The sequence below is a fragment of the Paramisgurnus dabryanus genome, chromosome 21 (genome assembly GCF_030506205.2).
Source record: "Paramisgurnus dabryanus chromosome 21, PD_genome_1.1, whole genome shotgun sequence".
NCBI lineage: Eukaryota > Metazoa > Chordata > Actinopteri > Cypriniformes > Cobitidae > Paramisgurnus > Paramisgurnus dabryanus.
In genome coordinates, this window is record NC_133357.1 from 2,305,404 (window position 1) to 2,332,720 (window position 27,317).

General features: G+C 36.9%; 1 protein-coding gene across 3 annotated transcripts; it reads right to left on the bottom strand.

The window, feature by feature from the left end:
* Nucleotides 1–625: 625 nt before the first annotated feature.
* On the bottom strand, nucleotides 626–22,405 carry LOC135775286 (solute carrier family 41 member 3). Of its 3 annotated transcripts, none has more exons than XM_065285362.2 (11): nucleotides 22,191–22,405; nucleotides 20,249–20,563; nucleotides 13,818–13,925; nucleotides 12,905–12,976; nucleotides 12,046–12,190; nucleotides 10,447–10,593; nucleotides 9,810–9,954; nucleotides 6,850–6,929; nucleotides 5,750–5,884; nucleotides 5,489–5,637; nucleotides 626–2,011 (listed from the first exon to the last, which is right to left on the bottom strand). In XM_065285362.2, exons 2-11 carry the CDS (start codon nucleotides 20,537–20,539, stop codon nucleotides 1,838–1,840), a joined length of 1,446 nt encoding a protein of 481 aa, XP_065141434.1. In that variant the 5' UTR covers nucleotides 20,540–20,563; nucleotides 22,191–22,405; the 3' UTR covers nucleotides 626–1,837. The 3 variants fall into 3 exon arrangements, with proteins under 3 accessions (XP_065141434.1, XP_065141433.1, XP_065141435.1); XM_065285361.1 differs by lacking the exon at nucleotides 22,191–22,405 and adding an exon at nucleotides 21,433–21,572; XM_065285363.2 differs by lacking the exons at nucleotides 20,249–20,563; nucleotides 22,191–22,405 and adding an exon at nucleotides 16,001–17,041.
* Nucleotides 22,406–27,317: the final 4,912 nt, after the last annotated feature.

A 27,317-nucleotide genomic window follows, 5' to 3' on the forward strand; every position in this document is an offset into this window, starting at 1 on the left:
TACCAGTAATAATGAAATAGATTTTTAGTGTATTACATCAAAATAGCACAGTTCAGTACACTTGGATGCTCTTGAGTTTATCTTAAAGGGATAGTTCCTCAAAAATGAAAATTTTATCATTTTCTCCCCCTTATGTGGTTGGAAATCTGTATGAATTTCTTTTTTTCTGATGAACACAAAATATATTTTGATAAATGATGATAAGCACACAGCTGATTCTAACCATTGACTTCCATAGTAGGAAAACAAATATAATGGAATTCAATAGCATCAACGCTGTGCTTACCATCATTTATTAAAATATCTTTTTTGTGTTCATCAAAATAAAAATACTCGATATAGGTTAAAAACAACATGACGATGAGAAAATTATGACAGAATTTTCATTTTTGGGTGACTGATCCCTTTAAGAAGCACTAAAAACTAACTTGTTTCTACATTAGGTACAAAATTAGTGCATAAAAATAGTACATTTACTAATAAAATTGTATTTAAGGGGACTTTTTCACCTGGGCAAACCTGTTTAAATTTCTTTGTTCTGCTGAACACGAATATCCCAATCACAGCTATGAAAGTTAATGGTCCTGCTTGATTTTATATATATATATATATATATATATATATATTTATATTTATGCATTTGGCAGATGCTTTTATCCAAAGCGACTAGGGTTGTTGCGGTGACAGAATTTTCCCACCGGTTAATCAGCGCGTGACAAACCCGGTGATACCAGTTTCACCGGGTGGGAGGGGCTTATAAATGCACATACAGATGTGCGCATTTTACTTTCACTTTTGAATTAGATGCCACTGTTGTTTAAATCCAGCACTTGCGTACGCTGCGTGTAATCATGTATGAATTTGCGTGCAAATGCGAGTGCAACAGCTGGTTTAAGTGCTTGAGTCAATGTGCACAGGTACTTCTGACAGAAACCCGCCAGTCCCAAGCAGAGCAACCGGCTATTCCTCCATAAAGCGCTGCTTGAATGATGGGTTTATTATTATTCTTAATGAAAAACACAACAACAAAATGATCTCACTTATATTTAACATCATATATGTATCTTATAACAAAAACGAGTAAGCACGCGGCTTCTGCCATGATCGTCTGGTCAGTAAACTCGCCGCAGTCTGCCAGGAATAAATGAAATCTGACACTTGCTGCTCTGTGACGTGACGCGCGTTGAGCTCCGCTGAATTCAGGCAGCAGACACATTCAGTTGTTAGTGTGTTTGCTCTCTCTAATGAAACTAAATGATTTAATTACAAGAAAATATCAAAACGACGGTGAAAGACGGTGTCACGGTGGGCAAGTGATCTAACCGGTGAGAGGTTGAAGCACCGGTAATCACCGTTTCACCGACTATCGCAACAAGCCTAAAAGCGACATATAGTGCATTACAAGGTATACAGTGTTTTAACAGTATGTGTGTTCCCATGACCTTTTGCGCTGCAAACCACTGAGCTACACTTAAAAATAACACAAATATCTTCGTGTTCAGCAGAACAAAGAAAATTATCCAAATTTGTAAGAACTTGAGGGTGAGTAAATGATAACAGAATTCATCTGTAATTTTTGGGAAAACTATCCTTTTAATATACAGTTGGCTTGAAAGCTGCATACAGGCAGCGGTACAACACAACTAGTTATAAAGTGTAGTGTTATTGTATGTAGTGCTTTCTGTCGGTTTCCAGTCAACCCATTCTGTTGGCACAGAATCAATGTCCATACCATACTTCACTTCCCAAGTTTCTTCAAAGCCACTGTAGCCAGCCTGGGCCATAACAAGGGCCCAAAAGATAGCGGGGGTCCAAAGGGATGGAGGTGGCCAGAGCCTTACAGACCGAGTCCCTCAACTAACATGACCAGACGGAAACACAGGGCGAGGAAACCAGTACCCAACAGATCTCCCAGTGCGGTGAGGTATGGGATGGAGAAGTTATCCGGGTCCAGTCCTTTCCTCCACATTAAGCGCACAATTAAGTCAGCTGTATAAATAAGGATCCCAACCTGTGAGGAAAAAACAAGACTTTTGTTACATGCATATTGTAGGTTTTATGTGACCCTGACTGGGAAATCCAGGCTTAAGTCTTATAATGTTTGATTTCACTTTAACTTTCTTTAACAATCTTTGACATGACTGATCTTAGTCAATATTAACTCTTTCCCCGCCATTGACGAGATATCTCGTCAATTAAGAGAAAACGCTTCCCCGCCAATGACGAGATTTTCCGTCTTTCCGCAATACCGCTTTTATCCACCAGGTGGCGCCCTTCCGCAACTTTTTAAAACCGGAAGTATTGCCCTATGGCAAGCTGCTGCATGTCCGTGTCTGTTTTAAAGATCGCTCTGAATGGGATCTCTATGAAAAGTCCGTCATAAAAATGGAGTTATCATTGATTTTTGCTCAAAATATGGTGTTTTTGCAAAAACCTACCCATATTCAAAAGCTGATTGCAAAAGAACCACTAAAGGTAGGATGAAACGGTTTTTTTTTTGTTTTAAAGCAGAGTGTCTGTTCTTTCATTTGGTATATTGTATGTTTATATATTTAAAGAAGAACATTTTCTGGAAGGCATTAAACTTTGGTGAAAATCATGAAAAACGCTGGCGCTGGCTGGCAACTTTTTTTAAAAACGCTGGCGGTGAAAGAGTTAAAGATATCAAGATTATATTTTCACAAAATATGTGTGTATATGTAGAAAACAGTAAATCACAAAAACTTACTTTTCACAGGAAATGTCACGAAGTCATCACCATGAGTCTCTCTATTTTGAGACTATGTGACTCACTCTATAGGACTTTTCCTTACATTTTTAGGTAACATGTAACTTAATGTCCAGTCATTATTAGGGTAATATAAATTATTAGATTAGATTAGGATTACATTAGCATTATTATTAAATTAGATTAGGATTAGATTAGACTTTATTATTGTCATTATTTTATTTTTATTATAATGAAAAATATTTTTTATTATTACAGAGCCCATGAAATGGGGTTAACATCTAACACGACATGCAAATATCAATATTTACATTTAGTCTTTCAGCAAATACTTAGCGACTTGAAAAAGTAAAAAAAAAAGAGTGATTTGTTAATATGTATATAAGGAGCTCAGATGCAAAAGCCGCTAAATGCAACTTGCGGCAAAAATGAGAAATTAGATAATTGACAAATGCTTATTGAAAAACTGATAAATGCTTTTGGCATTTATTATCATCAAATACCTTTGCTTCAAAAGTGCTTAATCCCAAAAGTGCACAGAGGATGAATTTAGACGTCCATTCAAACTTGTGTCCCCTCTTAGTACTTGGACCTGAATACAACTTGTATGTGGCAGTCACATGGATAACAGCGCCCCCTAATGTGCGGTTCAGTTTCTTTATTTTTACACTCTGACTTTTATTATTTGCAATGTTTCTAGTTGCATTCTTAGTAATTTGCAACCGTTTACTTTTTCAGAAGTGGATTTTTTTAAAGGTTTTTGCAAAAAAGCGTATATGCACTTAGAGGGTTTTGCAGCTAAAGTCAAATTTGTTAAATTACAATGAAATGACAAAAGTGACATTTGAGAAAATAAGGCATTTCAATAACTGACTAATAACATTTTCATTGGCATTAAAGTGAAATTACTGAACCTAAACAGAAGACTCTGATAAAATGCTCATTTACAAGAAGAAAAAACATGTCAGACGCACTTAGAGGGTTTTGCATCTGAACTCCTCGTATAAATGAATATAAATATGTGTGTATATACAATAATGATCTTTATGGAGTGCAAAGCAGAAAGTGGTTCAATGCAAATGTATATATACAGTACACAATGCAGGGTTCAAAGTCCAAAAAAAATGTAAATACAGAAGGTACATTATACAGGGTAAGGTATGTATACTTATGGAGATAAGTAAAGACAAAACTTCTATCAACCAAGAAAACATGAAAAAGAACAACCCAGTAACTTTGCTTTCATAACCATTCTCTGCAAGCATGTGAAAAATTAGGTCATTCAGGTTTCGCCTGTTTTGTGTGTGGTAGTTAGCAAGTTTAATTACAAATATAGCTGCAAGCAGCAATTACCAGGGTTCAAGTGTTTTTAGGACCTTGACACCCAGTATGAATTAATTAAACCAACCCACATGTCTATGTGATGTTCTTTGACTGCCTGTAAGTTTGAATATAAACTAGCCCACATTTCTTTTCAACATTTAGATTTGAAGACTACTTGGAATTTTGTTACAGCGCCATCTAGTGGTCAAACTCTGCAATTTATTGCATGTGACCTCAGCCTGGGCCCATACATAAGTGTACCACGTTTGGTGTTAATATCTTCGTCCTATCATAAATGATAGCCATATAAGTTAATGTGGTCCAACCCTTTCGAACTGTGGTGTTGCGACGACAAGTCGAAAGTTAAAAAATGTTTTGATAATAATTGATATTCGGTGTCTAAAGAATATTTCAGCACTGGATTGGTTCCAATCGGCCTAGGACTAGTTCACAAAAGTAGGTTTTCAAAAATAATCGTGAATATCTAACAAACCATTCGACTGAGACAAGTGGTTCTTGAGGTAAAGTTGTTCAGAATAAGAAGATCTATCAAATGATATGAGGATCTTGTTTATGTCTGAAACGTTGCATAATACACAAACACTTAAACACAAATGTGACAGTGCCCCTCGGCAGCCGATTTTTTTCATACTCTGCACAGACCTTTAGGGCCAAGGGTCAAACAGGCCCACCGCGTTCCATTAACCCTGTCTAATAGCTGCTGGTTTTTGATTGGCCGATGACGGCCATGTTTTTTGAGCTACTCAAAAGTCCTTTAAGACATTAATAGTACCCTAGACCAAGAGCACACGTGCCAAGTTTCAAGTTGATCGGACTAAGACTTCTGTAGATATAGTAAGGTGAGGTGGTGGTATAGTGCCAACTAGTGGGCAAGCGACACAATTTTTTGTACGTGACCCCAGATTGGGCCCATATATGTGTGTACCAAATTTGGTGTCGTTTTGAGCCAAGGAACACAAGGATATAAGACACTTGATATTTGGACAAAAATTGTGGGAGGGATTAGCATTAATGCTTTGGCCATTGCTGTAGCGCCCCCATAGGCCGATCTGGGTCATACTCTGTAAACCTCACCCCAAATTAGGTTTAAGTTTCTAGGCCTTACAGTTTGGTCTGCATGATCAGTTTTACGGCACTTCGCGCTTGAACCCCTAATAATACCGCCCTTAATCTGCACAATCCAACCATGGCACTGCCATTTAGTGCAGAGAGAAAGGGAGAAAAAAATAATTGACAGCACAATTGAGTTTCAATTTCAACAAACCAGGACACCGGCCCTCCAGATGGAGTTTGGGCACCCCGGGTTTAGACATTTCTTGACCGTACAGCAAAAAGAGAAATTTTGCCATTATTGTCCTAATACTTATGAAGGGCACTATATATTAAGTTAAACAGGAGCACCAATAACACTCTTACCTGAAGCAGAGCAGCAATCAAGTAAAAGCAGATAAATACAGGAGTGATGGCAGTGTGACCTCCTTGAAGCATATTAATGGCAAAGAGAAATAAGAGATGACCAGGCACCACCAGCAAAAACAGCACCCGGGCTGATTTAGAGTTTACTCCTGAAGACAAGTGACACAGAAGAACCTTAATATTCAATCATCTCAAAATGATTAAAAATCCATTTAAATGCCTGACTTCTCAAGGAGTGAGATGATTCAGATTTAGTTTCACCTGAGGAGCAAAATGTGACGCAGGGGTTGGGCCAGTGCTGTCTCATCTTATAGGGCAAAACTCCAGGTATGCTCCAGAAATGAAGATAGGTGGAAATCCGACTGGCTTGGATGGCCACCAGATTTCCTCCTACACCTAAAAATACAGAGGAAAGAATTTTATATCCCTCCAAGTCTCACATTTCCTTGAAAACAAACAGAAGCGTGCACGTGCCCGGGGCAAGTATGCACGCTGATTTAAATTTGCATTTTTCACCACCATTAGAGTATTAAGTGCACAATAAATAGCTTTTCCACATTTAAACTTGAGCTCATAACGCTGCCTGACAGCCTCCAGGGAATGTGACAGCAGGAAAGCATTCCTCCATGTGAATATCCAAATCAATTAATAAAGTATTGAATGAGTTCCTGAATCACAGATACCTAATGTTCCCCATTAAGGGTTGTTTGTAGCAGGATCCAGCTGGAAAATTTGTCAGACGGGCGCCAGATTCTACGGATAAGAGGTTAGTTTCCGTGCTGCAAGATTAGGGTTAGATTATGTCATGCAATACTAGGTTAGTTGTTACAAAGTCTATACCCAATGGGATGAGTGCACATTTGCGGTAGGGTAGAAAGTTTAGGACAAATAGGGGAAATCTAAACCAGATTGCTAAGGATGACAAATCTCCACAAGTGATATTTTATGAAAAAACGAACAAATTCAACCCTTTGAAAGTCTCAGCTGGCTTTTCAGCTCGGTCGTTTAAACTCCCATCAAAATATTTAAGGTCTTTCTTGCATAATAGAAATATGCAAACAGATCGAGCGCCCTGATTAATTGTGGCAATTTGGAATGAAACTGGTTTTATTTTGGCAGTCTGGTCGCTCTATCCACAACTAATGTAAACCAAGAATGAGAGATGAGATTCGTTCTGCTGAGATGAGGGAATAGGAGAAAAAATGAAGCCTTAAATGACCAAACTTGTTATTCAGGCTAATTTTTTATTCAGAACTGCCTAGTATGAGAATATGTCACCTATCAAGAATAACTCATATAGATGTGAAAAGAAAGAGAATGTGAAATATATTATGTGAAAAGGTATTAATGTGTGCACTCACCATTAATAACAGGGGTGAAGACAGCCATGCCCTCGAAGTTCGGATCGCTCACAGTCTTATCAAGAATTAAACCACCAAAGCTTTATTTGAAAAGATTAAACACATAAGTCACTTTAACACTTTGCAAACTAAACTATATATGAAAAAGTATTGCATTAAAAAATGTATACACTTCAGGTTTAAGCATGGACATTCTGTGTTGCTGTAGCTCTACAAGAGCACTGCTTTAGCAACGGAAAGGTTGTGGGTTTATTCTACAGGAACACACATAATGATGAAAAACACCTTTAAAGGGAACATACTGTATGACATTGCTAATCGTGCGTTCACATCAGACATGGAAGAGGCGGCAAGCATGAGTGATTTACATGTTAAGTCAATACAAAGCCGCAAATAGGCATTAAATAGGAATTAAAGGGACACTCCACTGTTTTTGAAAATACCCTCATTTTCCGGGTCCCTAGAGTAACATTTGATTTTTACCATTTTGGAATCCATTCAGCTGATCTCCGGGTCTGGCGGTACAACTTTTAGCATAGCTTAGCATAATCCATTGAATCTGATTAGACCATTAGCATCGCGCTAAAAAATAACCAAAGAGTTTCGATATTTAAAACTTTTGACTCTTTTGTAGTTACATGGTGTACTAAGACCGACGGAAAATTAAAAGCTGCAATTTTCTAGACAGATATGGCTAGGAACTACATTCTCTAACTGGCGTAATAATCAGTGACTTTGCTGATGTAACACGGCTGCAGCAGGCGTAGTAATATTACGTTGCAGCCAAAAATAGTCCCCTTGGTTACTTTCAATAGCAAGGGAATATTTTCAGGCAGAAAAACAAAACAACAATGGGGGACAATCATCATCGCTACAGGAGACATCTTCATACTTTTACAGGAATTAAAAGGATCTTATTAAGAAGAAAAATGAGTGAGTGGGTCAAACAATCTGGTAAATTTACTCAGTTTGAGCTATATAAGCCCCTCCCATAATGCAAATTTACGGATGAATGTCTCAAATGACTAGCATTTCAAGTGCGACTTTCACACGCGAATGAAGCGAGTGAACTCAAAATGTTCAAGCATTTTGACGCCTCTTCTGCGTCTGGTGTGAACGCACAATAAAAAGAACATTATTTTGTGTATTTGGTGTAATGCAGTCCGTTTATGCGGTTTAAAGGCGCTCTAAGCGAATCTGCGATACATCACTTTTTGTTGATGTTTGAACTGTTTTCAAACAAACGGAGCGTAGCTAACTCCTCCCCCTCCCTTCCGTGCTTTCATGAACGCGCCCAACCCCCACCCCCAAATCCTTCTTGTCGTTTATTGGCTGGAACACTTTGTTTTGTTTCGTGGTGCTAGGTTTAGCCACTGTGTTTATATTGAAGTTTGTAGAGCCTGGGCTGTCTACAGAGATGGCGTTTGTTTACAGTTCAATCAGCGGACAGGCAGCAAGCAGATAGTGAGGATATGTTTGCTGTATGTAACAAAAAAATTTTATGGTCTAAAATGAGTTAAATCGCTTGGAGCACCTTTAAGATAAAAAAAAACACATTATTTTCCACATACAGCACATTAGAGGTCTTCTCAAGTCCAAATAAATGTACCCGACCCGAAATGACCCAAATCAACTTTTACCTGAACCAGATGTGCATAAATCTTTTTTTTTTTAAAGAAAGACCTGACAAACTTGAGAAAATTAGACCTTCCGACCCGACCCAGTGTTATTTTTTTTAACCCTACTGGACTTGAATGTAAACAGCACATTAGCCACACGGTAATTTAATTTAAATTACCTGAGACCTTATGCTGCTAATATAATACCCGACCCGTGTCTGACCCCGGATTTCCACCGGCTGCGGATCCGTTGCGGAACGGCGGCGGAGTCAATCGGTTTCCATTCAAGTCAATGTGTGTATTTCCACTGACTGCGCTCCGAATCCGTCACAGCTCCGGCCATCCGCAGCCCTCCGGCACAAATACGCAGAGCTTCTATTTTTGACGGATGCCGGACAGCTCCGCAGGGCGGAGCCATGACTTTATCGCGGGATCATACCTGAATACGCGAGAACTCGTGTTTTTTTTTAATTAAATATTTGCAATATAAACATTACAAACACACACAAATAAAGTCATTAAGTCAGAAACAACAAATAATAGACAAGAACAGAGCCAGGGGGAGTTTCAAATAAATACATTAAAGATAGAGCATAAATAAATGTTTTAGCAGCCTTCTTATTTTTTTTATTTTTGGATGGATTTGATGTACTGCTCTGTCTACACGAGATCTCGTGTTGTGATCTGGGCTGGTTTGTAAAAACGTCATAATTCAACGGCATAATGGGCAGAGACAGAACTAGGTATCGCGCGATCATCACGTGAATTTGCGAGACCTCATAGGTCCTCGTCACTTCAGCACGCAGCCGCTCTGCAACAAATACGGATCTGGTGGGTATTGGCGGACGGCGGAGTGCGGAGCCGTAACGCAGCGGAGCTGATCTGCAGCCGCTCCGCAGTCGGTGGAAATCCGGGGTAAGGCACACGTAAGACTTTTAGACCGAACCTGCCCGGGTCTTGTGTCGGGCCTCGGGTAATCAGATCTAAGTGGACCCGTGAAGACACCTACCATACATTATTGTTGCTCCTCTGTGCTCCACCTTTTTACAAAGCTCATTGTTTTAAAAGCACTGAAGCAACAATACTGCAGTCAGAATAACAGTTACGCCTTTCTTCTTTGCGTATAAATTTGAAAGGTGTAATGCCATATGACCCCTTTAATGCACTGCAAGTTGGTTTGTATAAAGCATCTGCCAAATGCGTAAATGTAAACATTGCTGTTTTAGGCATAGACATTCTAATAAAAAAAAAAAATGACTGAATACTGAGAAAATACCATTTGTGATTATATTTATTTTGACATACGAATGAGAAAGTGTGTTTTAATATCTGTATTTGTACCTGCTGATGGACATGGCCACTATAACAGGCTGCCAGCCGGACTTCAGGATCTCTTTGATCTGTGGACTTCGTCTAGCAATGATCACCCACAGTGGGATGAGCAGAAGAAAAAATCCACACACCAACGGGGACAAATACCACACATCTACACAAACACAAATGATTTCTATCACACAGATGCCATAAAAAAACTGGAAAAAAAACATATTTTAAGATTTTATTCTGTATTATGTAAGTAACTCCGGATTGTTGGGAATTCAAACATCTTTCTGTCTGTCTGTATAGATCAAAGTCTGTGAAGTTAAAATATATTTTAGTGTAATGCTGCTGCCCTCTTCTGTTGCCTTGATGGAAAATCTGTGACATTTTCAACTTTTAAGACATAGCCTTGTGTACTAGGTGGTACTGTAAATAAGAATAAGTCTAGTGCTACATAAAAATCTGTATCTAAAACAGTTCTGGCACTAGTTTGTACATTGGCATGTACTTTAAACCAAAATAAATAAACATACAACCATGTAACTTACCACTTCTAGACATTATAAATGCATTAGCTATTTTAGCACTCTCTTCTAAAAGTAACAGTCATTGGGTTACATAACAGTCCAGATGAGTTCATAAGCAGATGGTTTCTCACCTTTGTATTGAAACAGCGTGTTGCTCACTCCAGCCAGCAGACTGAGTGTGATGAGATCACCCAGACTCGCGGCTATCGGTGTGGCCACATTATCAGGGTTGATGCCCACCTTCCTGGAACCAATGATCACACCAATCATCACCAGACCTGAAGATAAACACCAAGACCAGAAGAGCTATTATTAGTGTCTCCTGGGCTCATATTACACAGACATAGCATTATCCAGGATGGTCCTGATTTTAGGCAGGCATTTAAATGTTTTACAACAATTATTTTAAAATGTATGCACATTGAAAATAGTCGTGGTTTTAGAGTATTACACAACTTGAGTCTGATTGGTTAGTCTGTCATTTCCCAATAACAACCTGTGATTGATAACAAAGCCTGTTCTGGGTACTGTGAATCGAAAGGATTAGTCCATTTTCTTAAAAAATCCAGATAATTTACTTAGTCTTTCTTTGTTCATTCGAGAAGAAATTATGTTTTTTGATGAAAACATTCCAGGATTTTTCTCATTTTAATGGACTTTAATGGACCCCAATACTTAACAGTTTTAACGCAGTTTCAAATTGCAGTTTCAATGAACTCTAAACTATCTCAAACGAGGCATAAGGGTCTTATCTAGCAAAACGATTGTCATTTTTGGCAGGAAAAATAAAAAATATGCACTTTTAACCCACAACTTCTCTTCTTCCTCTGACAGCGCGAATGATGTTGAAAGGTCACGTGTTACATATATGAAACACACATTTGCGGACCATTTTAAACAATAAACTGCACAAAGACATTAATTTGTATCATTCGACATACAACAACGTCGGAACGGTCCTCTTTCTCCACACTGTGGCATAGTTTCGATACGTCATTCGTGACCTCTTGACGTGATGATGCATTACGTGAGGTCGCGCTGGCGCGTCACATGACCGGACATAGAAGAGAAGTTGTGGTTTAAAAGTGCATATTTTTTATTTTTCTTGCCAAAAATGACAATCATTTTGCTAGATAAGACCCTTATGCCTCGTTTGAGATTGTTTAGATTCCTTTGAAACTGCAATTTTAGACTGCATAAAACTGTTAAGTGTTGGGATCCATTAAAGTCAATTAAAATGAGAAAAATCCTGGAATGTTTTCCTCAAAATACATAATTTCTTCTAGATTGAACAGAAGAATGGTGGTGACATGGTGGTGAGTAAATTATCTGGATTTGTCCTTTAAGGTTATTCTACAGAGACAAATATAAATATTATAATAACTAACATTATTAAAGTATTATCCCTTACATATATGTCTTTATGCCATATTTAAATATTGTAAACACAGTTTTGCTTTACACAACTATTACAAGTAGATTGTAATAAAGGGTAGACTTGCTTTTATTATTTGGGATTTGACTGTTTAAACTGAACTGTGATATTACTGGCTAACATCATTTTACCTCGCCCACATTGCCTTGATTATGTCATGGGTTTAGTTATTTCAAAAGCAAAAAAATATCTATATTTCAACAAAAAAATGTATGTACTCACACAATAAGACTGGGACCATTTATTATAAAAGTAAGGATTTCAGCTGTAAGCTACTATATAAAGACACACATACCTAAAGACAGCGCAGCCACAAACGCAGTGGTGACGCTGCTGGCACACAGCACAGCTGCCTGGTCCAGCTCTACACCTCCTCTGGACACAGCACCCATTGCCACAGCCGCCAGAGCTGCCAGAAATCCCACAACGGTGGCCTGAACCTGTGTGAAAAAAACACCACATCCACAATCTGAACTTAACCAACTCATCACGACCCCCTTTACTCATCATTCCATGCTGATTAAAATTGAATTTTTATACTCATTGATATTCAAGACACTGAAGAGCTCCTCAGCACGAAGTCTTGCTCTCATTATTCTACATTTTATTCTAGATATAAAAATTTTTTATTTGTGTTTGTAATGTCTATTTGATAGATGAAAACTAGTTTCGGTGATTCATACCAAATAATCTCAAACTTCAAAAACAATATTTTCTTTCTTGTTTTGCACTAAAACATGTTAACATTTTAAGCATAAACTTGTTTTGTAAATTGTATTTTGTTTTGAGAATAAGTTAACTGAAAAAATGTATCAATATTAAGTAAGAAAATAATTTAATAAAGTTGTATTTGTTAACATTAGTTAATGCAATAGCTAATAGGAACAAATAACAATACATATTTTACAATGCAAACGATAAATTTTTGAAAAATCAATATTTGTTACTGTTAGCATTAGTTAATGCACAATGAACTAACATGAACAATTGTCTTGGCATTTAACTAAGAAAATAAATGCTGAAAACTCATTGTTTTGCTCATTGTTAGTTAATGTTTATAATGAATGTAATACAACATTTTTAAGTGTTACTTGTTTTTTGTATAATGTTGGGTTAAACAGCCTTAGGTGTATATGTTTGTGACTCATACCCACCTGAATAAGAGCAAGATTACATGTAACCATCATCCATTTCTGTTTTGGGTCATCCATTTGCCCAGTGTTTGCCTGAAGAAAATAAAACAATGAGCAATCTGAATATAATCTCATTTTAAAGGAAAACACCACAGTTTTTCAATATTTTACTACGTTCTTACCTTAACTTAGACGAATTAATACATACCTATCTTTTTTCAATGCGTGCACTTAATCTCTGTAAAGTGTGTCGTGAATGTGTTAGCAGTTAGCCTAGCCCCATTCATTCCTATGGCTCCAAACAAAAGTTGTATTTTGTGCCACCATACTCGTGTAACTACTCATGTAACAGTCTTTAAATAGGGAAAACATGGAAATGTTTGGTGGCTTCTAAATTCAAGCCTGTTTGGATCCTAAGGAATGAATGGGGGTAGGCTAAATGCTAACACATTCACGACGCGCTGTACAAAGATTAAGTGTATGCATTAAAAAAAAGATAGGTATGTATTAATTTGTCTAAGTTGAGGTAAAAACATAGTAAAATATTGAAAACGGTGGTGTTTTCCTTTAATAATTAAATCACATATGACATATATGATCACATTTAGTTTATTAAATGCTATATTTACAGCTTAATATTGGTAACAATTAATGTTTACATACTTTAAAGCAGTGGTTCTCAAACTGGGAGGTGTCAGATGTGGCCGGGGGGCTCAGTTTTATAAAAAATGTAATAAAAAGACATTAATTTATCATAAATTCTGCATAACAACACCTCAAAAACAAGGCTACTAACCAATAGCACTACATTGTATCATGTACAATGTTTGAGATTGTTTTATGTCATATAGTTTTCTTTCCCCAAAAAAGCCAAAACGTTTGAGAACCACTACTGTACAGTAATGCATACATTGCATTTATTTTTTTTACATACAGCAGTGGAGAGACGAGATGCGAGAGTCATCTCCAGGTTTCCCTTCAGCCCGACAAGAGCAGGTACCAGTATGAAGACTTCTGTGATCACCTTAAAGACATCCCAATGCTGAAACACACATATAAACAGACAACATTAAGATAGACGGTTTAAAACTTTATATTGTGTTCCTTCTCACCCATACAGAGGTTGACCGGTTGCTAGTACTGAATTTGTGAAATAAACATTTAAAAGAAACATCATTAAGCAACTCTGCCAAAAAACATTTGGTTGTTTTGGAGGCAGAGAGGAACAGCTTGAGTTAGTATCTGGCTCCAACATGACTGTGTTCCTCCCAAACATATGATTTTACTACAAAACACCAACAGTAGAGCCAATCTTATGAAAACTGGCTCATGGTTTACTCCAAAATCAAAATTGCATTGCCAAAATGTACTGCTTATGAAACATATCATCCTTATATTTATCCATTTGGCAGATGCTTTTCAATCTATGTATTCAAATAAGACATCAGTATGGGTGTTCCTTGGATCGATCCCATGGCCTTTGCATTGCTAACACACAGCGCTCTATTCACCGAGCCACAGAAACATCATTGATCGTTTATTCCATCACAAACATAGCCAAAAAAATACACACATATATTTTCCAGGAGGTCATAACAGACATCTGGCATCACAGTCAACTGAGTGACGTCTAAATGACGTCTGGACATAAATTGAGCTCTTAACTATCTGATGAAAACGCCGGAAGAGTGAAAGATTAAATCAGTATGTCAGTAACTCTCTTTAGTCATTAAACCATCATAAAATGATCATACTACGGCACAAATCTTGCAGAAAAATAAATGGCTTTTTGATGTCGTCCCATATTTAGTACGTGTCAGTGTACTGTATGAGCTGAGCACTCTCTCCACTCGGGCAGCTAAAAATAACCGTAATTTTTAAATGAACAGATAAGAGACCGGTGCCAGCCAGACAGGGCCTGGTATTTTTACCAGCCGAAAAACACCGGTCACACGTGGCCCAGGCTGCTGCTTACAGGGTTGGGGTCCCATCACAACTCTGTCCTTGGAACTCGCCCATTATTTTTAGATCTATTTTAGCCTTTTAGAAACATGAGCCGTTTTACTTTCTCCAACTCCCATTGGAGTTCAATTAATAAACATAGTCCATGCCAAATACTGTATGCAGGGTTCCCACACCTTAGTTAACTTCAAATTCAAGGACCTTTCAAGGACTTTCCAGGTCTCAAGGATTAAATGTGGGGACACATTTCAAATGAGTGCAAGGTTACATCGTGTTACTTTTTAAGATACATTGTTACAGTTCCCTTTCGAGGGAACTCGCGCTGCGTCGCTGCAGTGACACTTTGGGGACGCCTCCAAGGGGAAGTGCGTCTGAATGTGTATATCAAATTCAACCAATGGTGAGGCTTAACGAAAAAGACAGGGTGACGCGGGAGCCAGGAAGTATATCGCTATCTGAAATATTGCCAAAGACGGCGTTACAGGAACGCAGGAAGTATGGCAAGGGAGACGCAGCGTCTCGTTCCCTTCTCAGGGAACAACAGTTGCATACGTAACCAAATATGTTTTCATGTGTTAAACATGCAACTATGCAAAAAAGCATTTTGGTATGAATCAAAATTCGCATACAGAAGATATAAGCATTTAAAACTAACAGTTTAGCATGTGTGCTTAAAAAGTCTCAAATTTTTATTTTGTTATCCTACACTACACAGGGAATAATTGATATTTTTTCCAGAAAACTTCTTGCACAAAATAGATTCAAGCACTTTCAATGAACTGTATCTATGTATGTATATTTTCAAAAACTTCAAAGGGCCTTGAATATTTTTTCCCAAATTTACAAACTTTCAAGGATTTCAAGGACCCGTGGGAACATATGTGTTCCTGTAGCTCAGTGGTTGTGGGATCAAATCTAGGGTATACACTGTATACCTTGCAATCTGCTGTAAGTCCCTATAAATAAAAGCAACTGCAAAATGGATAAAAGAGACCTACATATGTGATATTTTATGGTATTTAAAATCAAAACACCACAGTATTATTATAATCTTACACTACGCATGCCACAAAACCCAGTTAAAACTAGTAAGAGAATTTTTAATAACGCACACAAATACAAAATCAAACCAAGGTTCGTTTAAAACGCTCATACTTGAACTTTGTCCATGACGATACCGGCCGCCACCATTCCTAATCCTCCCAAAAGGTACGGCAGTATGACCTGTGCAGTGATGATGTACGAGCTCTCCGGCAAAAAGCCGTGAGGCGTGCGTGTGAGTTTGCAGGTGAAACCTCTGAGCTTCTTCCCATGATAACAGAGCTCCAGTTCTAACTGTGTGACTACCATCTCCGCTACCAATGACCGCAAATGTACGTAGATTTCTCGGAGGTGCCCCCGAGTTCCTGAGAGCTTTTAACACCCACTTGAGTGCCTGGAGGTTGCTTTCAGAAGTTTAAAAGAACATAAAAACACCTCTAGGCAGAGAAACATAAAGTAACGAAGGTTGAAGAAAAAAACTGGATGTTCTTGAGATTGAACGATAAAGCAAGTTGGTAATCTCCCAAATCAGCTGATGAACGTAAAGTTCTTCAAGATGTAGATTTTTTTGATCAATGCCACGTGGTTTCTGAAAAGTTAAAATTGTGCCAGGCGGTTTCAGATTGGCATATTGTACTCCTTCGCCTATGAGAAACAGAGATAAGTAATTCAAAACATTAAGCATTTGATGTGCGCTTCCCAAGCAACCTCTTTCTGCTCTCCCCAGTTGTTGGAACCTCCATGTACATAGGACCCAGATCTCCAGAATGTGTTTGGTGTCTCCGGTTCGCCACGGGCAAACAATCAAGCCACTACATCACCCGGTCTAGTCAAACAGGTCCGGAATATGACAGAAACACGTGTTGAAGGAGTTTTTGCCACTTCCTCCTGTAGGCAGTTCTCTTAATCTCTCTTCTAACTTCCTCATGTAGGCAGTCCTCTTAACCTCTCTTTTCTAGCGTTAGAGGTTAGAGAATAAGAGGGCAGCCGTCTGACCCTTGATTCTTGTCTATAATGTCCTGCGTCTGTCCCCATACTATCTTGCGCTCTTCCTCTCTGCCTGTGATGTACCACTGAACTCCAGACGAGTGGTGAAGGCAGAGATAGATCGTGAGAGAGAACAAGTGTGTGTATGAGAAACAAAGACAGACTGAGAGCCTGCCGCGTTGTAAAAGCGGCGTTATCTGATTATTCACCAGCGTAATGGTTGACAGTACGTAGAGAGCGAGATGCATGATTCAGCTAAAGAAACCAATCGATCGTGAGCAACATGATGACGCAGCAAATCTAACCCACATCACCACTGTGATCTCAATGGATTTCCAAATTGACGTCTGAACTGTTTTCAGAATGTAGGTAAGTATTTTTCTGTGGCTCAACAGACATAAGCAATGCAAAAGAATATGGGATTGATTCTAGGGAATAAACATGCACTTTTGGTCACCTCAGATAAAAGGGTATGCCAGATGCATAAATGTAAATAAATGAAGTGCATTTGCAATTTGCTACATCGGCCACTTGCTGTAAATCCTGCATAACAGTCTCAAAGTGACAATCACATTCCAATCCTTTAAAGTTTAGTCGATTTCAGGTGGATTTTTATTTGAACAGACATTATTACTTTTACTGTAAATATTAGTCAATAGATTAATAACCCATCTTTTTTTTTCACTTTTAGTACCTTTTGAAACAAATGAAACATCGTGTATATGAAGAGTTTGGTTCCAAAACACAATAAATCCATTTTGACTAATTTCTGTAAAAATGTGTTTTCTATAACAAGAAAGTGATAAGATGAAAACCACTATTTTCTGTTAGAAACTTTCACATAGCATCTTAAGGTTATAATAACATAAAAAATTCTAATCCATAATTTGATTTTCAAAGATTTATTATAAAAACTGATATGAAATGCAATAAATTCACTGAATCAATATATAAATGTGCATTCATCTTTGCCATGTTATATTCATTTAGTTGACTAGTGGTATACACTGATTAAAAAAATAAACAGTAATGGCATAAATCAAAACACTTTGTCATATTAATAACAATGTCATTGCTGCTGTCATCCTTGGGACGTCGTCGCTGAACTTTATTGACAGCGATCAGCTGTAAAATGTTTTGGTCCTACTCGATTTTCGTTGACTTTGAGTAAAATATTGGAAAGTTTTTCATAAGATCCCCTGGGGTCAATGAGTGCGTTTACATGCACAGTCTTACGCCGATTATGCTTAATAAACTGATAACACGTGGGGTCATGTAAACGCGTAAAACGGGTTTCCTTTATCGGGGAAAGCCCATAAACGGCGTAAGCAAAAACCGATCGGCACAGGTAGTTTTTTGCTCATTACGCCGATTTCGCGTGGCATGTAAACACCTTAACCGGCTTTCTCACGGTTTTGTGCATGTGCGCATGTCTCCGCGTATAAAAGATAAACGTCACACGCGGAAGTAAGCGCAAAGTAACGCATAAAACTCTCCGCTTGACTAAAGCAGTTGGCAGAGAAACTGTTAAAATAGAAGCTCATGTTACATTTACAGGTTCTGCAGACCCGAGAAGAGATACAACAGTACAGCTTAATACAGATATGCCGTTGACTTTTTGAATGACTATTGTGTACTATATCGTCACTGCCTGCGAGAATACTGATAATTATTCAAGTCCCATGTAAACGCAGTTGTCTGCATAGCCGGGTTATTGATTTGCATGTAAACGCATGAAAACAGTTTTATGTTATAAGCAGATTTTTGATGGTTATCCGCTTATTCTGTGCATGTAAACGTACTCATTGTGTTAGCATGACAGAAGCTTGATGCGAGAACAAGCAACAGTCGGCATTTTTCTGTCGCCCGAGTGCCTCTCACGTCAATTATTCGGATATCAGATTTTGCGTAAAATAAAGATTTTACTTTTTAATACTGACCTGTTGGTAACTAATCTTTTTTTTAAATGGCATTAATCACATTTTGGAACCAAACTCTTCATATATTTAGGCAAATGTTCATAGGTTCAATGTTCAAGCCGCTTTTAGTTTGCAAAGATGACTCTGATAACAGAAAACATGTGGCTTGTTCAGATAAATCCTTTTGAGAAAATGACGACTTTTAAGGCAATCCATATTTCTGCTATTATCCACTAGGTGGCACACTTAAACAACTTATTAAACACTAAAGCATCTACTGATCCAAAAACAGTAAAAACTCTGTGTATGTTTTGATCATCATTCTGAATCTGATCTATAACAAAAGTCAATAAATTGACTTTACAATAAAAAGAGAACAGGATGAAACAGGTTTTTTGTTTGAAAGCAGGGTCTGTTCTTTCATTTGACATATTGTATGTTTATATATTTCAAGACAAACATTTTCTGGAAGGCATTAAAATTCATGAAAATCATAAAAAATATCAACTTTTTTTTAAACGCTGGCAAGGAAAGAGATAACGATTGGTCTTTTTACTGGAAGGTGGAACTAGAACAGCAATATTGACTGTTGCGATCTCCCGCATTCATAGCAATAACAGTGATGCATTTTGTTGATATTGAATATCTTTACTACAACATAGGTCTGATGTAGAAGTATAAATCAGCCTTAAAAACTGTAAAAAGTGCGATATAAATTTGATTTGATTTGTTATACTGCAGCATACATCCAGAGTTATCTTTGATGATCAATAAATTGCTTTGATTTGCAAGATCACTTGACAACTTCCAAAATAACGCTTCATGGTTAGAGTACTTTTCACACTTTCCTTGAAAATTGTCCCATTCATTTAACTTAAAGTCTGTGATACTAACTGTGGGCCATAAATACCACCTGACTCAACAGTCCACAATTAACAATTAACAGCTACATTAGCTGCCATAGAACCAGTCAGGCATTTATAACTGCATTGAAATGGCACCAAGATCAAACAGTAACAACCATTATAACAGTTTTAGAAATGTTTACATTTGACCAGCCACTTTGTGTCTAGTTATTTGTTTAGTCAGGATGGATAGCTCAATTAGTAAAGCACCGTGCTAGCAGTGCCAAAGGTAATGGGTTTGATTATTGGGGGGGACACATAATGAATAAACATAGCTTAAATGCACTTTAAGCCGCTTTGGATAAAAGCGTCTGTAAAATATATTAATGTAAAATGTATAAAACAACCTAAATCATCGGTTCAAATCACATTAGCTTTGGTTTGATGATAATCATGTTTTAATTAGTGGTGAACCGATATGCTTTTCAATGGCTTTTAAACACAATTTAGTGATGCAAAATGGGATCATTGAAATATGAAGAAAACAAAAAGTTTATATAAAAAAATCTAAATATTTATGAAGAAAGCCACAAACTCCAGAGTTGTCTTACCTGCACGCTGTCCAGTACCATGCCAGCCATCACCATCCCCATCCCAGCCAGCAGGTAGGGGAACATCACCTGCAGACAGATAGAGATGGCAGACTCCTCCTCTACCTTAGCCTGGGCCGTTTTGGGCTTTTCCACAAGCTTCTTAGGTGGTGTGGCAGGAGGGGGTAAGAGCAGGTCATTTTGCCCATCGACACTGTTTGTCCGATCTAGGCCACCCTGTCCCTTTCCTTTGCCTTTCTTGGACTTCTTGCGCCCTCCTCCTTTCCTTTGTCGAACTTCTTCTCCGGGCATGGTGGAGTCTCCGTTCCACCGCCTCTGAACAACAGAGAGTCAAACACAGTTTGAGAACCAAGAAAGGCACAGCCAAAAAATAAACTAATTTAATTTAGTCCGGAACATAGAGACCCTGAAAATTAACAATGGTTTTATTATAGTAAACATGGTAATCTTGTTTTTGTGGTAGATTGCTTCCCATTTGTATTGCCACAGTTTTACTACAAAAATCATGATTATACTATGGTTCCTCTGGAGTCTAGTGGGTGTAAACAATGGTAAATATGTGGTTACTACGGTTTTACTACAAATACCTAAACGATGGGTACTGTAGTGAGACAATGATAAATTTGTGGTTACTATGGTTTTACTACAAATCCCTAAACTATGGGTAGTGAAATAATAAATTTGTGGTTACTGTGGTTTTACAATAAATACCTAAGCTATGGGTACTGTAACAAGGTTGCAAAGGTTGCAACAATGCAAATTCCTAGTTAAACTATGGTTACTGTAGTGAAACCAAGTTAATTTTCATAAGGGCAGACATATGCAACCTTCAAAACAGATGTTTTTCATCGTCTGTTAAAGTATTAATAATGTTTTGCGATGTGTAATCTGAATGGTTTGCGGTAACCTGATTTCTTATACGCTTAACGATTGCTAATGATGGATGGATGACACGTTGCCATGGTAATCCAAAATCGTACGTCCAATCTCAGACATTTACTGATGAATGCTTGAATAAATAAAATAGTGTATGTATGTAATAGTGTATGCCATGCAAATCATATTAGGAATTATTGCCTTATTGTGAAGTAAATGGTGATTGTAATTATAGGTTACACAGTATGCAATCATCCTGCCGCGTGCTGTACATCAACAAAAAGAAAGTCACGTGAAGAAAAGCCTACCGTGTCAATTTAGACGATCGTTTGCGTTTATATTCATTATATTACATTAGGCATCGCCATCGATGTCAACATCCTTCATTGTAAACACCTAAGCGCGTTCACCACTCGAGAATGCTTCACTTCCTAGATTAGGGGGCGATCCTACCAATCAAATTACGGAGAAAGCTTGTCTCATGATTATTAATTACCACGTGACCGGACGCGCTTGGAAGGTTACGAATCAACAACCGGATCACTCAATTAATATTTATGAGCTGAACGATTTTGTGCAGTGATTTTGTAGTGGACAAAACAAAATATAACATTTTAAATGTATGATTACAAAAATGTATACTATTTCGAAAAAAGTTACGAATTTAACATCTATTTAAAGATTGGTTTGTTGTACTGTTCTGTTATAAGTGACATTTTACTATGTTTTAAATAATAAAATGAAAATCCATAATAAAAAAATACATTAAAAAATACTAACAATTACTGTATGTCCTCAGCAATTGCTACTTTTATTTCTAGTGCAAATAAATAAACATGCAGGTTAATAATGTTACTTCTATATCATGCATTTGTCCCATTGAAGCTGTCCATGCATTTATCTTTCAAAGGTCAAGAAAAATTGCATATCAGGCTGGCAACTTAAAAATGAATGAATGAATGAATAATTTCTGGGGAGATCAAATACAATAAACTCAAATCCAGCTATTCGTTCTACAAGTACTGTACATGTGTACTATGTCATGCAGATCTAACATAGATCTTACCAACAACAGTGTCGTAGAGCAAAGGAAAGATCAGCTTAAACTGAAAAAATCTTGAGGACACCGAGAATAACCACGTGAGTTTGGATTGGAGGAGTCACAGATGGGGGACGGCCTTGAAGAGTGTCTTAAATTTCATCTTGTTGGCAGTTTACAACACTCCCCTTCTGTCTGACCTCATCTGCCATTGAGCTAATGGTGTTGACAGGGAAACCCACCACTCCATACCCTTCAAAGAACATCATATTACAGTCACTTTACTACAAGTCAGTCTGAAATGACAGCTTTTGCACCTAATTTGGTAGTGTAATTATGCAAATATGTTAAAGGGCACAGCATTTGAGGACTGGCCAGGTATGTATTTTTTGTCGTTTTATCACACAGAATTGTTATTTAACTCCATTTTTGCAGAAAGAAGCTAAAGAAGTAGGTTTTAGTATTCAAACATCCCCCTTTTGTTTCAGCAACAAATTTATAAACATAAAATACTAGCCTACTGAATAATAAATTATATATATTGCATCCTTGAAAATTAAGTACACAGTGGACATTACTCCGTGCTAAATGTTTCAAACTGCTGTATTGTCACATGACCTCATCATTTTGCATGTAAGCATTGCACTTGCAGCACAAAGGTAATATGTTTGATCCCAAGATAAAACACTTACAGATGAAATGTATACTTTGTATGCACTCCCTACTGAAAAATCTAGCTAAGACCAGCCTAAGATGGTAGCTGGTTTAAGGTGGCATAGCTGATATAAGCTGGTCCTCCCGGCCTGTCAAAGCTGGTCAAGCTGGTGAGTCAGCTGGTTTGCCAGCTAGACCAGCTTAAAAAGTTACCAAAACACAGCTAGACCAGCTTAAAAAGTGACCAAAACACAGCTAGACCAGCTTGCTACACCAGCAAAACCAGCTATGCCACCTTAAACCAGCTAAAACCAGCTACCATCTTAGGCTGGTCTTAGCTGGATTTTTTTAGAAGGGCTTGTAAGTTCCTTTGGATAAAAGTGCCTGACTAATACATAAAGAATGTAAATTTAAATAGCATCCAGATATCATTACACTGCAAAAAATGATTTTCAATAAAAAACATCTTAGTATTTTGTCTTGTTTTTAGTGAAAATATCTAAAAATCCTTAAATTAAGATGCTTTTTCTTGATGAGCAAAACGGCCCATGAAAATAAGTCTAGTTTTTAGACCAAAAATATCAAATTTAAGTGATTTTGTGCATAAAATAAGCAAAAAAATCTTTTTCAAGAAAAATTCAAGAACCATTTGCTTACCCCATTGCCATTGGCAGATTTTTTTTACTTGTTTTATGCACAAAATCACTTAAATTTTTGGTCTAAAAACTAGACTTATTTTCTTGGGTCGTTTTGCTCATCAAGAAAAAGCATCTTAATTTACTAATTTTTACTGAAAACAAGACAAAAATATTAAGAAATGTTTTTCTTGAAAATCATTTTTTGCAGTGTGTATACTTCTGGTGACTTCTTGTTTATATTGCATTGAAAAATAATAAATAAAATAAATAAATAAATAAATATAGCATTCTGCTTTCAGTGTGTCATTCACTGTAATTTGTAATATTAAGCAAAGGGACACATTTCTGGCCACCTGACACTTTCTGCTTTCAATGTAATGCCGGTTTGGTCCACTAGGTGGTAGGAAAGTACAGGATAATGTGCACCTCTTCGCCGAATAGAAAAAGCCACGTGAATGTTACTGAGGGGAACATACAAAACCTGTTTTAGTAATTATCATGTAAATTTCAACTAATGAGCCGTTTTAATGAATTACAGGGCTTGCATGGTAATGAAGCATTACAAAGACCCACAAATAGAAGTAGAAAGCACAATTTGTTGCTAGATGAGTTACAGACATGACAACAACTCCCACGATGCCCCCTGTGGACCTCTGCTGTCAAAATACAAGATTAATACAAACTCAGTAAAATAGAAAGCCACTCATGGGTATGCGATAGCCTGACAGGAGTGCTGGAAACTTGTTGGAGGTGCTAAATATAGCTCATGTCCCTTTCCATTGAGACACTGTGGACACCTGTCACACACAGCCTACACACGAGCACTTACCCACAATGCTTCACTTTCACTTTAAGCCACCTCCCACACTCTTCCTTTAGATCCAGACACCCCAGCTGTTTGTTCTTTCATCTCAAACATCAAAGGAAAGAGAAGCAATAAATCTCACAAATGACACCTTTTTTAATATTTCAGTAGTTTCTTATAGATATTAATGAGATTACAAATTAAGATTTTTAAAAAAAACAGACTTAAGTGTTGGCCTGAGTTTCAGAAGGGGAGCACAACAATGTTGCAAACTGCGCTCAGATCACACAAGGTCAACTTTCGTTTGATAATGAGGAATGAAAGAGAGACAATAACTGTGTCCTGTCGTTCCATATAATGCAAAGTTGAAATATCGCAGCCATCTCGTACACATCTTCAAGCTTACAAATGCCTAACAAAGTCATTAATTCAAATGTTGACAAGTGGCTTCTTCCCACTTCTAAACCAGGAAAAGATGTCTAATTGCTTCCTCGGAGCAGATTGCTTCAAACATTGCCCGTAAAGCTGTCACATCAAAAGCAATCACAGTACCGAGTAAACAAGACCCGTTTCCACAAAAATTACAAGGCAAGACGCAGCCAAGCTATTACGAAAAGCAAAAGTACACATGTTTAAAGTCTAGTGTAGCCTACTCCAACAGACGGCAACATTGACTAACAGCAAAGCAGATAAAGTTTGACCTTTCCTGAAATGCAGTAGCTTTGCGCCTGTTAACAAGGTCTTAGCGGGGAACAGATGAATCAAAACCTATTAGATGGTTTAATAGGTAAATTAAAATTGGGATTAGTGTCGACACATTTCAAAGAGCTTAGCACCTTTGTAAAATCCCTAAGCCTTCCATATTGGAAGAAATAGCACAAATGAAGTAATTGTTACACTGTCAGATAAAAGGTACAAAAGCTGTCACTGGGATGGTAACCTTTAAAAAGGTCCTAAAATGTACCAGTTAGGTAAAAATATGTACCTGTGAGGTACTAATATGTATCTGTAAAGTACTAATATGCACTCTTAAGGTACAAATGTGTACTTTTTGAAGAGGTACAGCGAGGGACAACGTTTTTGAGGTGTTATAATGAATATGATGAGATGAACATTTTGTTGCCAGTCCCTTTTGGTTTGTTCACCCATACGGCAGAAAATATATTTTCAAATGTAATTGTAAAATACACAATTATTGGCCAAAAAATAAATGTGTTATTTATTTTTTTAAATATGTTTACCATTTTCACCAATATATTTTTTGGCCATTTTTTGTATATTTTAAAAATGAATATATTTTAAAGCATTTATATTCAAATTGCATTGGAATACAAACTTTGTACACTTTAAAAAATATGCAGCCATTTTTTGTCAAATCAACATATATTTTTTTGTTACTTTAACTTAAAAAATAAGGTAAACGATCTCAACTAGATTGTATAAGTTATGTCAACTTTTTACAAGCCAAAACTTAAAATAGTAGGTTAAATTGACTTGCAAAACCAAATTTTTTGTTATAAACCTGTAAACATAACAGGTTTAAAAAGATAAAATTAAATATATTTTCAACTGCAAAAAATATACATATAATTTTATGTGTTATACTTATTCATTTTATACTTATACTTTATACATTTTATACAAACTTCAAAATTTTGGTGAAGAAAAGATGTATTTTTTGCTATATGGGTTGTAAAATTAGAAAAGTACAGTATTTGTTACTCCTGAAATACTTTTTCAAATATATGTTAATATTTGAAGTTTAAAACTAAATATATTTTTTTTAAATCAAAAATATATTTAATTAAGCTTTACCTTCTACAAAATGTATTTAGCATATATATTTAATTATGGCATAAAGACATTTAAAACATATGAAACATTGAGATGCATTTTCTTTGATGAGCAAAATGACCTAAGAAAAAATCTAGTTTTAGACAAAAAAATACAATTTAAGTAAATTTGTGCTTAAAACAAGCAAAAATATCTGCCAATGAGATGAGAAAATATTACTTGAATAAAATTTTTAAGAAAAAATAATCTTATTACCCAATATTTTTGCTTGTTTTAAGCACAAATTGAATAAAATTTTATGATTTTTGTCTAAAAACTAGATTTTTTTCTTCGATCATTATGCTCATCAAGAAAATATATCTTGATTTAAGATTTTTTTTATATTTCTACTAAAAACAAGACAAAAAAACTAAGAAAGTCATTTTTTGCTGTGTGAGTTCATCTAAAACACTTACATTAAAGCAACACTATGTAGTTTCCATGTAAAAATGACTTACAGCTCCCCCATGTGGTTGAAAAGCGCAACAGTGCCTGGTATCAGACACTCTTCTGCAGGCAGGGGGAGGGGCGGGGCTGTGTTTCCTACCCTCCACCGCCACTTTCAGAGTGTGCTTGTAGCAGCTAGGAGGCTGCTCAGCTTGCAGCAACAGTACAATTTGTCCAATTAAAAGTTGTTCTATCACTGAAATAATTTTAGAGACATTATTTAAAGGTAAAAAAACTACATAGTGTTTCTTTAATGCTTTTATCCAACATTACATCACAAAGTATACATTTTATTAGTATGTGTGTCACCCAGGGGTCAAACACGTGATCTTTTGCGCTGCAGTGCAATGCTCTACCAATTAAATTACATGAACTTACAACAACCTCTGTATGAAGTGGTGATTGTATACTGGCGGTTCACATGTTGTCACTAAAACAACATGCATTGAGCCGTTACGCTGGTGCAGTTTCATCCAAGAGGAAAGAGTCAGACTGTCATGGCACATGCTGAATGAAAAAAATAATCTTGGCACATAAGTCTTATTGTAGATGTCAAATGGCTTGCCAATGAGAATTCAGCATGATTAAACCTGTTTGTGAGGGTTGGTGCCAAAGAGTACTGAAGATGAATATAGTAGATAGAGAACAGTCTTCATCATGTAAATTTTTTCACAACATTTACATGCTGTCAACGGTGCTTGCTTAAGGGCTTACTGTAAGTGTCTTGCTTGAGGGCTCAATGGTAAAAATTAATTTCTGGATCCTTGAAGGGATTGA

Excerpts from the sequence above, each read along its gene's own strand:
- LOC135775286 (XM_065285362.2), bottom strand. The coding sequence starts at position 20,539 with ATGCCCGGAGAAGAAGTTCGACAAAGGAAAGGAGGAGGGCGCAAGAAG. Across the intron at positions 12,191-12,904 it reads GTAATCTTGCTCTTATTCAG|GTTCAGGCCACCGTTGTGGG; the intron begins GTGGGTATGAGT and ends TTTTTCACACAG. Across the intron at positions 2,012-5,488 it reads TGATTGCTGCTCTGCTTCAG|GTTGGGATCCTTATTTATAC; the intron begins GTAAGAGTGTTA and ends TTTTCCTCACAG.